Source organism: Camellia sinensis, chromosome 5, assembly GCF_055761805.1.
Source record: "Camellia sinensis isolate YWXY chromosome 5, ASM5576180v1, whole genome shotgun sequence".
NCBI lineage: Eukaryota > Viridiplantae > Streptophyta > Magnoliopsida > Ericales > Theaceae > Camellia > Camellia sinensis.
In genome coordinates this window covers 219,693,096-219,705,089 of record NC_138965.1, presented here as the reverse complement: position 1 = coordinate 219,705,089, position 11,994 = coordinate 219,693,096, and the positions used below count along the sequence as shown (strand labels likewise).

At 37.5% G+C, this 11,994-nt stretch overlaps 2 protein-coding genes across 2 annotated transcripts; one reads left to right on the top strand and one right to left on the bottom strand.

Annotated features, from left to right (window-relative positions):
- Nucleotides 1–4,207: 4,207 nt before the first annotated feature.
- On the bottom strand, nucleotides 4,208–9,819 carry LOC114275103 (uncharacterized). The gene is made up of 14 exons (XM_028217104.2): nucleotides 9,453–9,819; nucleotides 9,276–9,375; nucleotides 9,055–9,171; nucleotides 8,697–8,794; nucleotides 7,984–8,067; nucleotides 7,675–7,808; nucleotides 7,435–7,507; nucleotides 7,296–7,341; nucleotides 7,089–7,198; nucleotides 6,896–7,003; nucleotides 6,740–6,799; nucleotides 6,348–6,409; nucleotides 5,018–5,333; nucleotides 4,208–4,474 (listed from the first exon to the last, which is right to left on the bottom strand). The coding sequence occupies exons 1-14, from the start codon at nucleotides 9,528–9,530 to the stop codon at nucleotides 4,244–4,246; spliced, it is 1,617 nt and encodes a 538-aa protein (XP_028072905.2). The 5' UTR covers nucleotides 9,531–9,819; the 3' UTR covers nucleotides 4,208–4,243.
- Nucleotides 9,820–10,282: 463 nt separating this feature from the next.
- On the top strand, nucleotides 10,283–11,548 carry LOC114275104 (uncharacterized). Its single transcript, XM_028217105.2, has one exon. It carries the CDS (start codon nucleotides 10,380–10,382, stop codon nucleotides 11,268–11,270), a length of 891 nt encoding a protein of 296 aa, XP_028072906.2. The 5' UTR covers nucleotides 10,283–10,379; the 3' UTR covers nucleotides 11,271–11,548.
- The last annotated feature ends 446 nt before the right edge of the window (nucleotides 11,549–11,994 follow it).

The following is an 11,994-nucleotide window of genomic DNA, read 5'->3' as shown; positions in this document are numbered from 1 at the left end:
TTTTGTTTGGACGTTCTACCGCGTTGACCTTTGTCGCGGTCTTTTTATCTGGTACTGCGGTCGTGCTAGACTTTGCCTTAGCACAGGCACCATCTTCTTCTACCCGACTGTGTTGGTGCACCCTCTCCATTAAGGCCTCCATCGTGAGAGGCGGTGTCATAGTGATTGAGTCCCTTAGTCTGTTCCCGACTGGAAGGCCTCTTTTGTATTGTGCGATAGCGAGATTGGTGGGGCAGTCCCTAATCTGGTTGAAGGTCTCCCAGTAGTGGCTATTGTAGGATTTTAATGACTCTTTTTCGCCCATGTCGATGGAGAGCAGTTGATCAATTTCCACCGGGGTTTTGGTGTTAGTTCTGAACCTTGTTACGAATGCCTCCGCCAATTGTGCCCAGGAGGCTATGCTGCCTTCTGGAATTTTTTTGAACCAAGTCAAGACTAGGTCACCAAGGCTTGATGGGAAGAGGATGCACATCAAAGCCTCGTTTCGTCGATATACCGCCATAACCTGGCGGAAGTGGCTTAGGTGCATGTAAAGGTCTGTCTTCCTTTCGTACGTGGTAAATTTAGGCTGGATGAAGCCTAAGGGTAATGACGCATTCTCAATCGTGGGAACGAACGGCGAACTATGTAGTCTTGCCAATGTTTTATCTGTTGGTTCGTAGGCAAGGTGTGGTGCTGGCATTCCAACCTCGACGCTTCCATGCGTCCGAGGAGCCAACCACCGAAGAGTTGAAATTCTGTGTGGGTCGCGTGCCCTAGCATCCTCCTTCTGTCGCGCCCTTTCTTCAAGCACAGTCCGTAAGTCGGACGATCTAGGCAACTCCGTTTGCCTAGATGATATATGGTGCGTGTGTGAGGGCCGATAGGTACTTTCCTCTGTGTAAGACCTTAATGATCTCATTCTCTCAGACCTGGAGTAACGAGTTCTGGAAGTCCTTGATTGAGTGTTGCTCGTCCTAAGGCTTCTATTCTCTGCTTGCGATGTCATGGTGTGCCTACTACGATCTTTTGAGTGGCGAGGAGGCGCATTGCCTTTGCGCCCCTCTCCTATCGTCACCCCTTTTCCCTTGATCTGGTGCTTCATGGCTTCCATGTCTGCTGCCATCTTCCTTATTAATTCATCTTGCTCCTTCACGCGGTCCTCCAGAGCTTGAGGATCAATCCTCCGTCTTTGTCTGTCAGGACTTCGTGAACGAGAGTGACGGGGGCTGTTAGTCCGCCTCCTCCCCCTAGCATCCCTCTTGGGATTTTGTCGCTGTGGCTCCAAGTCCGCCATGGGAGGGATAGAAGGTAGGCCTTTGCGCCTTGCACCCCCCTCTGGTGTTTGTCCGTCGATGGCGGACTGCGGCAAATCTTCATTGTGCACCATTGCTTCTAAGGAGGGAAAGCTTGATCAAGAGGTTTTGTTCTAGTCTGATATTCCCACAGACGGCGCCAATTGTACGGGCACGAAATATTCTTCCCGTGTAGTCCTGTTGATCAAGTCTGCGCTCCTCTATACAACGTCGCTTTATCCCTTGAAAATACAACGTGAGCTAGCCGGCGGGTGTGTGCCGGATACCTCTCTGATGCCTAAGTCAGTAAAATAGACAAATAGGCAAAAAGCTCTGTATGTTCAGGAATCAAAGTTGTGTGTGTTACCTCTCCAAAGGTGATATTGTAAGCTTTTACAGGTTCCGCGTGGCATAATCCTAGTAGGACTCTTACTCCTCCATGTAGAGTCCTCCTTAGATTCACACTACTGAAAGATAATACTTATCCTTCAACACCCCCCTCACTGCTTAAACCAAGTGAGATGGTTTTTCCATGGTCGAACTCCAATATGACCGAGGTAAGCATAGCTATGCTAAGCCGCAGATCAGACCGGGATAACTCTACCTCGGTTCCTCCTGTACAAACCACAGCATGATTGGACCGAGCTAACAATTAGCATGGTTCCGACCGATCTAATACTACTGCGCCATGACCGGTATAACTTTTAGTATGGTGACCGAGCTAACCGTAGCTCTTTGGGACCGGAATAACTTCAAGCCTCATTTGGACCGGAATAACTTCATGGCCATTTTACTCAGTCCTTCGTATTGTGGCCCATAACGGCCCATTGCCTAGCTTGGCCCAATTTTCTTATAAATTACCCTCTCAATCATCAACTGGGGAAAAAAAAAAAATCATCTGAATGTCTTCCTTCATCCCTTTCGGGCATAATAGTATTTTTGGATTGCTTCTGAACTCAAAGATTCAACAAAGTTGAGGTCCGAGCTTAAAAAAATTGATATTTTTTAATACAAAGGCCAAGTTTGGCAATCTAAAAATAATTTATTTTTTTATCTTTTTATCTTTTTGTCATCACATCACCTCTCTACTTTTTTGCACATCTTTTCGTAAAAAGACAAAAAGTGCACTTATTTAGGTCATCCCAAACAACTCCAAAATTTCTATATATAATAGTGCGAAACAAAAATTTGTCAGTTGCATTCATAATTTCAAAAATATTACTACCAAATCATTTTAAACAGATTTATGTATGAATATTGTGGTTTGTGTACCATTTTCTTTTGGAGAAAGGTAAGTGAAAACTGAAAACCATTAATGCATCCTTCAAAAGCAAACTTTGAACTAGTACAAAACTACAAATACAAAATGGCTCATTATAGAGGATTTGCGGAGGCTATGTTTGGCTGTTAGATTTTTCAAGGGAAAAGAAAATGTAAAAAAAAAAAAATGAAATTATGTATACATATTCATTTATTTTATAGGTAATTAAACAGAAAAATAATTTTTCCTTCGTGTTTATACATATTGAATTTCTTCTTTTGCCAAAACAATTGTAGAGTCATCATCCAAAAAAACCTGTGTAAATATGTAAGTAGGCATTTAACAGCGTGAACAAACCACATACAAGGGAAAATAGACACACAAGCATGATTATAAAACTCACTTATGGACGCACACGCGCGACATGAGAGAGAGAGAGACCTGTGTGAAGCCATTGGGATTGATGGGGATGATTATGGCTGTCCCACCACCATGAACAGGAAGAAGCATGCTCGCTGCAATCCTCATTCTCCATTAAATATTGATCTCAGAATCAGTAGTATATGAATATTTGGGTCTTTTTCGAAAAGTTTGAAGTAAACCTTTTACCACACAGCACATGCAATCAACGGTAAGGTTGGCAATTGTGACTTATTACGACTTGCATACTCCAAAGTCCATCTCCCTGTTTGGAATAATAACCCATCTTTGGAATTTCAGAAAAAATCACTCTATTTAGGACAGCTTGCTAACCAATTACTGATTTTTTGGGATTCCAAATATCTTCTCTTTTTAAATTTTGAGAATTTATGGTAAACTAAGTGTGTGGTTATTATAGTATTACTATTTGAAATTTCATATTTGCATAACAATTTTTTTTCTTCTTTTTTTTTTTGGAACTAAATATTATAAGATATATAAGGGAATATTATATGGTTGTAAATTTCCAAAACCAAGATTGCTTCTATGTAAGAGCATAACTTTTAGGAAAAATTATGTAAATAGTCTCTGTACTTTTCATTAAACTTTACATTAAGTGTCAATTTGGTCTTTGTAATTTTAATTTGTTCGATTTTGTCCTTTAATTTAACAAATTATGTCATTTTAATCAAATAATAACGGTTGTTAAGTTAATTTAACGAAAAATCAAACAATGTGTCAATTTAATTTCTGTATTTTTCACAATGTGTCAATTTAATCCCTGTTAAAATTGGACAAATTGAACCTACAAGGATTAAATTGACACACCGTGTAAAATACAGGGACAAAATTAATACATTATTTGACATTCCGTTAATTTAACCACCGTTATTTATTGAATTAAAATGACATAATCCGTTAAATTAAGAAACAAAAATCAAGCAAATTGAAACTACAACGACCAAATTGACACATAGTGTAAAATCCAAGAACCATTTGCATAATTTACCCCAACTTTTAATTTCGAAGAAAGGTAGGCAAAATGAGATAATTGGTGAATGAAAATAGGCGTAATGTGCATGTTGGTTGTCTGAAAATAGGAGTTATGCGAACACAAGACACAAAAGTCAGCAATGACAAGTTGTCTGAGGATAATGGCTCGAAAAAAAAAAATATAAAAAAGAAGACGACGTAAAAAAATTATTAAAAAATGCTCATGAAATAATAATTGATCACGTGACACAAACAAAAATTGAAATTAGCTCTTCCCCTTTCCTCGTAATATAATCTACATAGAACTTCTGTTTACAGAATAGTTTCCCTCCTTCATCTGAGGAGGGTAAACGGTGTCAAATACAATCCTTGCGAACATATGTCGGACTTCATGAAGTCTTCCCAATGCTAAAGACTCGTAATCAATCTTACTCCCTCTTTTTGGTACAAATCCTTTTTCTTTGCCTCTTCTAACACACTCAAATATCGTGCTTACCTTTAATGACAATGCCAATGATATAAAAACCTGAAAATTTTAACAAAAAATAGTAAGTCTGTTCATCATCTAACCTTCAAAGAAACTAAAATGATTCGAAAAAGAAAAGAAAACTTTATGAAACCATCATCAGCAACTTTAGAATGATGATTGACAAACAATAAAGACATGTATGAATGTATGATATATTCGTATGAAAGCGATAGAGAACATGCAGTGTGTAATGTCAGGCTTGTGGAATTGATAGTCTATTTAATGACAAAACTGAATTCTTTTGGAGTTCATTTTCAGCACCCTTTAGTTTACTCTGAAAATCTTGCAGACAAACTTTTGAGGTTTTATAACTTCATAATTTACAAGTCAAAAGTTATTCCAACTGAGAAGGCACGTCCAAATGGATCATATTCTTCTACTCATTGAATGAAGTTGCCCAAGTAAAAGGGCAACAAATGGAAAAGACGTGAGTAAACAATTTCATTTTACGTGATAGGTTAAATGGGAAGCCAAAAATTAGCAGTCCTCAGTAAAATGATTTAGCTTTAAAAAAAATGCTAACTAGAGTCGGATACTCACCAAATCTGAGTGTGGTGCCTGTGGATATTCGATCATTGCGCGGGAAACAAAATGCTCGTCTGTCATCTTGCACAATGCGGTTTTCACTGATACTGCAAGATCCATGACCTCATTGATCAAGGCATCATCTGAGTCTATACTTCCAGGTTCTAATAATTCATCAAAGGTCATGTCATGTGGCTGGGAGATCCTTCTTGCAATCTTTATTGCTTCTAATATAGACCCACCACTATGTACAGCAATGCTAAATGCAGCAACCACCAAAGGATCCTGCGGATGGTCTACTAGAGCTTTATGAAATGCTAAGACACCAATCCTGCCAATATGAGGTTGTGCTTAATTTCTATATCCATGTAATTCACAGTTCAGATGTACAGAAATATATTATATTTCAGCTCACTAAATACAGGCCAAAAGTTTAGGTACTAGTCAGCCCCTGGAAAGATATACGAGAGTGCCCATTGATCTGTGCAAAATGATAATTACATTTGAACAAGTGCATAGATTTATAATGGATTGAAAAAGGGCCAAAACGATCAAAAGAGACAAAACAGAATTAACAAACATAGCTGATTGTTTGGCTAGAATGTGTGCCAAAATATTTTCCACCATTCATCTATCAACAACGTCCTCTCCAAAATGCTTTGTGAGCATGCATGCAAACATTGTAGCTACTGTCTAACAATCCTCTGATCTCATTCTTTACCTACCTTTCTTTGATCCACTATACTTTCCCTTCCCAGTATAAACCCAAAGGGCTGGTCATGGACAATGGCTGACAAGCAGCAAAGAGTTAGGAGTCTTGATCCAAACAATACAACCAGCTTTCTAGTCCAACATTATGAAACATTATGGTTTATGTTTCTATATAGGCATTCAAGAGCTTCGAATCTCTTAAAGGGGTCATGATTACTTTCTTGTCTCCTGCTTGCCATGTGTACTTTAGTTTATCATAGGACCTATTGGATAATAAATTCATCTATTAGGACCTATACGTAAGTTTCCCTATTATTTATATTATTTATTACAAAACAAGGTAGCATGGATATGAATTTTTTTTCTTATTAAGACAATCAATAACAATTAGAAAGTAAGAGTTCAACTTCAATCCACTAGTGCAATGAAAACATCAGCATAGAAATTCAAACAAAAAATGCTACATAATCCCATATCAAAACACAACCATGAAAAGTTGCAGCTAACAGTATACTGTAGCTTGAGAAATTTGACATTTAATTTTTTTTTTTGGTTTCATTTTTTCTACGAAAAATATTCTGATACTTAAATTTTGGCAGATGAAAAGATTGCAACAGCTACAAAAATTGCTCACCATAAGCTGCAATGGCATGGCCGGTCAGGTGCCAAAAGTTTGTCCAGGCTAGAAAACATTGACTGCAGAACAACAAAACCAGGAATAACTTAAACATGATGTGACTTGATATTAAAGCAAAAGCCCAAAGGTAACAAGATTATCATTAAACGTTTGTGTGACTAGCGGATAACTAATGAAATCTCAAAAGATCACATAAGGTGGCAACAGAACACAGCACCACGGACAAAAACATCATTGTTAGACAGTATATATGATTCAAATTTTAACTTGCCACTATTTGGTAGTTTATTATTATACAATAAAAAAATAAATAAAAAAACATGAGTAAGTGGAAATCACAGATTGATACTAATTAAATGTGTAGTCAAATTAGTATGTACTGATCTTACCAGAAGCATGTTAGATCTTGTGTCACGCCTCCGAAAACCTTGGGAAACAAAATATGCTGCCTGTATAATGCATGCAACAATACCATATCATTTACATGATCTACTTGAGAAAATGTTTCGTGGATAACTCCGTCAGCAAGAGAAGGGAATCCTTACTTGTACGGGTAGAAGTATCTCCAGAAGTCCAAATTTCCACAACAACCTCAAAGAGGGTTCTGCAGATCCATATGCCAGCATATAATTCATTTCCATGAGAATCCTTCCCTACAGCATATGAAGTTTGCAAGAAAATTCCATGCTAATGAAGTAAAAAATTAAATTATTTGACTAGGACCTGAACTTTTGATACCTTGTCCAGTCTCAGCACTGAAGAAGATAATTCTCTTACATAATGAGCTGTTTCTCTGGTAAAACGAAACCCTAAACGAGCAGCGATTCTCAGCCCACGTAAAATTCGAGCTGTAGAATTACTGAATAGAGGTTAGACACCGACACCTCCTTAATGCGGTTTGGATGCTTGCATTTTTAGCTGATATTGACAGAGAGAGAGACTCACCACAATCCTCCACAAAAGAAGTACTTGCAGGAATAACACTCCGCACCTATGAATAAACAGTTGATAAATGAGCATTGATGCACTATGTACATGTCTAGAGTGATTCTTGAAACTGAAACCATAAGAAATACATGCATACTTTAGCTTTCTTAATATCTTCTATTCCACCCATATAGTCATACACAACTTTGGCAAATGGGTCAAACATCAATCTACAAAAGTAAAGAGAGTGTGTTAATAAGATGTAAACATATGTGATATTTATTATGGAGCATTCACAAGAAGGTTCATTAAACAAAATGGCAGTGACTCAAAAGAAAATGCATTTATGTAACTATGATTGTTCCAACTTCCAGTCTGCAAGTGTCCAGAACATTACCCATTAATCGTAAAGTCCCTGTGTAAACAATTTCTCCACCGAATAAAATCACCCTCATTGCAACCACGAGGCTTTTTGAGGCCATAATTCGAATTCTTTTCAAACTTCCTTCCGGAGGTGCTAAAACTTGAAACCTATTTCATAAAGGATTTTTTGAGAGAAAGGGAAAAGGGGGGGGGGGGGGGGGGAAGAAACATGAAGATTGAATATATTGCACACTTTGACCAAAACCATCATTTGACTTACATTCACTGTGCATCTACATAACCTAATTAAGTTTGGTACATCTACATTAACTGAAAAACAGACCTCAACAATTGTATCATCTACATGCACATGGCATATGGGAAACCGCTTTCCAACTACTTCACATTGTGGAAATGTTCTTAGTACCTGCAAATTGTGAACCAGATTTAGGCTGAATAATTTAAAGTCCACGGTTATGAAACAACAACTCTTCAGTGCCTGCAAATGATTTGACCATGTGACAAAATATAAATAAAATCATCAGGTAGTAAACTCTTAGCCGTCATGAACTGTGTTCAAACTCAAGCATTCTAAGAAGTTCCACCTAGTTGCAACTATTTTAACATTTCAAAGAATAACTAAACTACATATACCAAATAGATATTTGAAGTAATTGCAACTATTTTAGTTACAAAGTCTTTGAAGGCTTAACCTAACTATAAATTCTGCACGGTAATGTGTATCTATACAAACAAAGGTGATGGTGAGGTGCTCTGGCTGGAAGTAAATAACTGTAAAGCTAAAGTTATAAACAAGATAAACTATCTAATGATAATGTGGAGGAAATTGGGTGGGAAAAAACCAAAACTCTATATATAACCAGTAGATTTTGCATATTGATTTAAGATATTCTGGGCCCTGACATCTTAAATACTATAGCATATTGTTACCATCATCGTAGTTACAAAAAGATCATTACTCCAAAAATAAAAAAATAAAAAAATAATGAATATGAGAATTATGAAAAGAAAGAACAAGAATATATAAGGTGAAACCTCCTTAAGTTCAGCTGACGTTATAATGTCAAAATCTTTAGGAATTCGCTTTAGGATAAGATCCCGGACACATCCTCCAACAAGGTAGACTTGATATCCTACAATTGAAAGCATTGTTTTCATATCGAAGGGAATTTTAAAATAATGTAAGGTATGGAAGACCAAATAAAAATACACTTGTACTTGACAATGAGTGCTTTGCAGGGCATAACCAAAGCAGTAATTTTGAAATAGTATTTACAAGAAATGATAGTTCCAAATTTTGTTTTTGATACTTTAACCATCAACATCAGCTTCGCTTAGAGAGTAGGCTACAATACAAACAGCTTAATGCAAAAAGGTAGGTAAACATTGCTACCTTTTTTCCTCAGCCCATTTAAAACCAATCTTGTTGGCTTCCCAATCATGGACGTCCTGATTCCGAGATCTTTCGAACTCAATTTCTTCCATTCAGGCGCATTGCAATCACCATTACCTGATTCACACACCACACATACAATTCAAATCAAAAGGAGAAGCAAAGCCACTCTCCAAACTCAACATTCACAAGCAATCAAGCAAAAAACAACTTTGACTTACTCTTTCCATGCGAATGCTTTGGAAGTTGGCTTTCTTCGTTGGTAACACCCTCTGATTCAACTACTGACTCGACCCCTGCAACAGAGCTACTATGCCGAACCTGCAGATAAAGTAAACTCTCAAAAACAAGAAGAAATATTGAGAGTCGTAAAGAAAGTTGAGTAACACAAAAGAAACCTTTCGAAAGCAATAAACGAGATGCCGACTGAATGTGAGTTGGCTTCTACAAGCAAAAGCCTGAACAGCGATCGCCATGTATCCAAAAGGTTACATCACCACCATTTCATATTATACCAATTCTGGAAAAAAGTTTTAGGGTTTTCTTTTGTCTTGTACTACTATACTTCTTCTGAGAAGTGTCTGTGTGAACACGAATAATGGAACTCCAAGAAAGAGAAGATGATGATGATGAATATCCTATTCGTACTCATTCGATGGACCCAAGATATTTCGGCCCAAGCATTAGCAGGAGGCCCCAATTGAATTGGGTCATTTACAGCCCGATGGATCAACATTATCTTACTAACGCGCACACACACTTTGGGACAATTTGACAACTTACATTTACAATTTATATTAAAAAAGGGATAAATTACTTTGTTTGACAACTTATATTAAAAAAGGGATAAATTACATTTACACCCTATGAGGTTTGGGTTTAATACATCCTTGACATTTGAAAAATTATACTAATTCTCATGTCATTGTAATTATTTAGACGGAATGAAGACATTAAACTCATATACTTTTTTTTTTTTTTTACTTTGTTTTATTTTTTCTTTTTTTTTCCTTTTCTATATTATTATTATTTTTAATGTAATTTTTTTTTATTTTTCTATTAACTTTTTATACAAATAGAATAGTTTATAAAATAAAATTATTAATCAAAAGAGTAGAAATATAATTTCTAAAACATGAAAAGTAGGTAATAATTAGACCCAACTGCAAGAGTTGTCAATGTAATTTATCCTTAAAAAAAAAAAAAAGTAAATAAAAAATACAAATCAATTTTTAATCAAATTTTCAGAACTCCAGTGACTGGTTTCGCTCACTTGTTATTACTAGTACTCCTACTTCTGAATCAAAAGTCAACTGAGCAGCATAATGGCAGAATTGCACGCACCGGAACGTGGCCCAATTAACGCCGCCACAACCTCACCGGCGACAACCGCCACAACGACCATAGTACCAGTTTCGGCCGACAATAACAACAACACCACCAACAACCTCCGCCCAACTTTAGCTACAAAGCGGCAGCGCCGGCCAAGTGTCCGGCTAGGCGAGATCGGCGATCAACCGGCGACTATCTCCTACGACTCTCACTCTCGTCGACCCAAGCCCTGGAGGTTCCACAAAGACCCTGGTCTAGCCGGTAAATCCTCCAAGACTCGACCCTTGACCAACCTCGTTAACAATGGAGGCTCCGATTACTACGAAACCCTTGAGACCGAGGAGGACAATCTCGATTTCGGAAACCGCAAGCCAAAATCGAAGATGCCCAATCGGAGAGTAGTGAGAACGAATTGGACTGTATCATCCAAGATCGATTATAACGGAGCTGAAGGCGACAGTAGAGAAGACAATAATAATATTAATAATAACATTGATGATGATGATGAGTTGAGGGATTTCGAGCCGGAGAGTCCTTTGAAAGAACAGAGTCCCGTTCACTCGATCGACAATGTTGGGTTCGATTCCTCCTGGCACGGCCATCGGAGGACGGCTAGGGCTAGGGTTTGTCAGACCGATTCAATGCCAGACTCTGATTCTCGGGGGTATCGGAAATGCGGGGGGACGAGTAGAGATGGGGTCAGGAATTGGCTTATTGGATTGGGTCTAGGCCGTTACGCCCCTGTTTTCGAGATACATGAGGTTGATGATCAAGTTTTGCCCATGTTGACATTGGAGGACCTCAAGGATATGGGGATTAATGCCGTTGGTTCCAGGAGGAAAATTCACTCTGCAATTCAAAAGCTTGGCAAGGGCTTTTCCTGAGTTTTCCCCACAAACTTACAATGCTTATACTACTACTTTTTGTTGTCTTCTTCAATCTTCTATAGTTATTGCTATTTTTGGATTTGGGTTTGGATTTGGAATTGAATTTTTGTTTTAATTATCTTTCCTTTTGCTCTCACACTTTCTTAATTCTACTTGTTTGTGACATTAACATAGAAGAATTAACGCATCTAGATTGAGTGAGACACACTTTGTGGAATTAATGCTTCGTATATTCAAAACATTAATAAAATTCGACCTTAGTCAATTTTCCATTAGTTATTAAGTGTTTGTTCATTTATTATTGAATGTTTTCCTTTATTAGATTATAGTAAGTAGATCCTATATTAGCTTGGATTACACAGATTCCTGAGTTTCTGAGTCATCAGCCTGTGCTGCTATGTAATTGTTGGCATGCTTCTCCTCAAATTCTATCAAAAACTGCCAATGTCTTCTACGTTGAGCCCAATTGTGAACTAGTTATCCCCATTACAACAAATCCTTTTTTTTTTTGGGCCTCACAAAACATTGTTTAATTGTTTTACATATGGCGTGCTTCCCATATGATATGTGTGCACTTCCCATAGATTGCAGATTTTTATAGACAGCCAAGGATCAAAAGAAGACGGCTATCAACTTTTTTTTTATTTTTTTTTTTATTTTTATTTTTTTTTGGGGGGGGGGGGGGTGTTCTTTGATGTTATTGTAGGACTACTCAATCCTA

Excerpts from the sequence above, each read along its gene's own strand:
- LOC114275103 (XM_028217104.2), bottom strand. The coding sequence starts at position 9,530 with ATGGCGATCGCTGTTCAGGCTTTTGCTTGTAGAAGCCAACTCACATTC. Across the intron at positions 8,068-8,696 it reads CGTCAGCTGAACTTAAGGAG|GTACTAAGAACATTTCCACA; the intron begins GTTTCACCTTAT and ends CACAATTTGCAG. Across the intron at positions 7,508-7,674 it reads AGGGACTTTACGATTAATGG|ATTGATGTTTGACCCATTTG; the intron begins GTAATGTTCTGG and ends TTACTTTTGTAG.
- LOC114275104 (XM_028217105.2), top strand. The coding sequence starts at position 10,380 with ATGGCAGAATTGCACGCACCGGAACGTGGCCCAATTAACGCCGCCACA.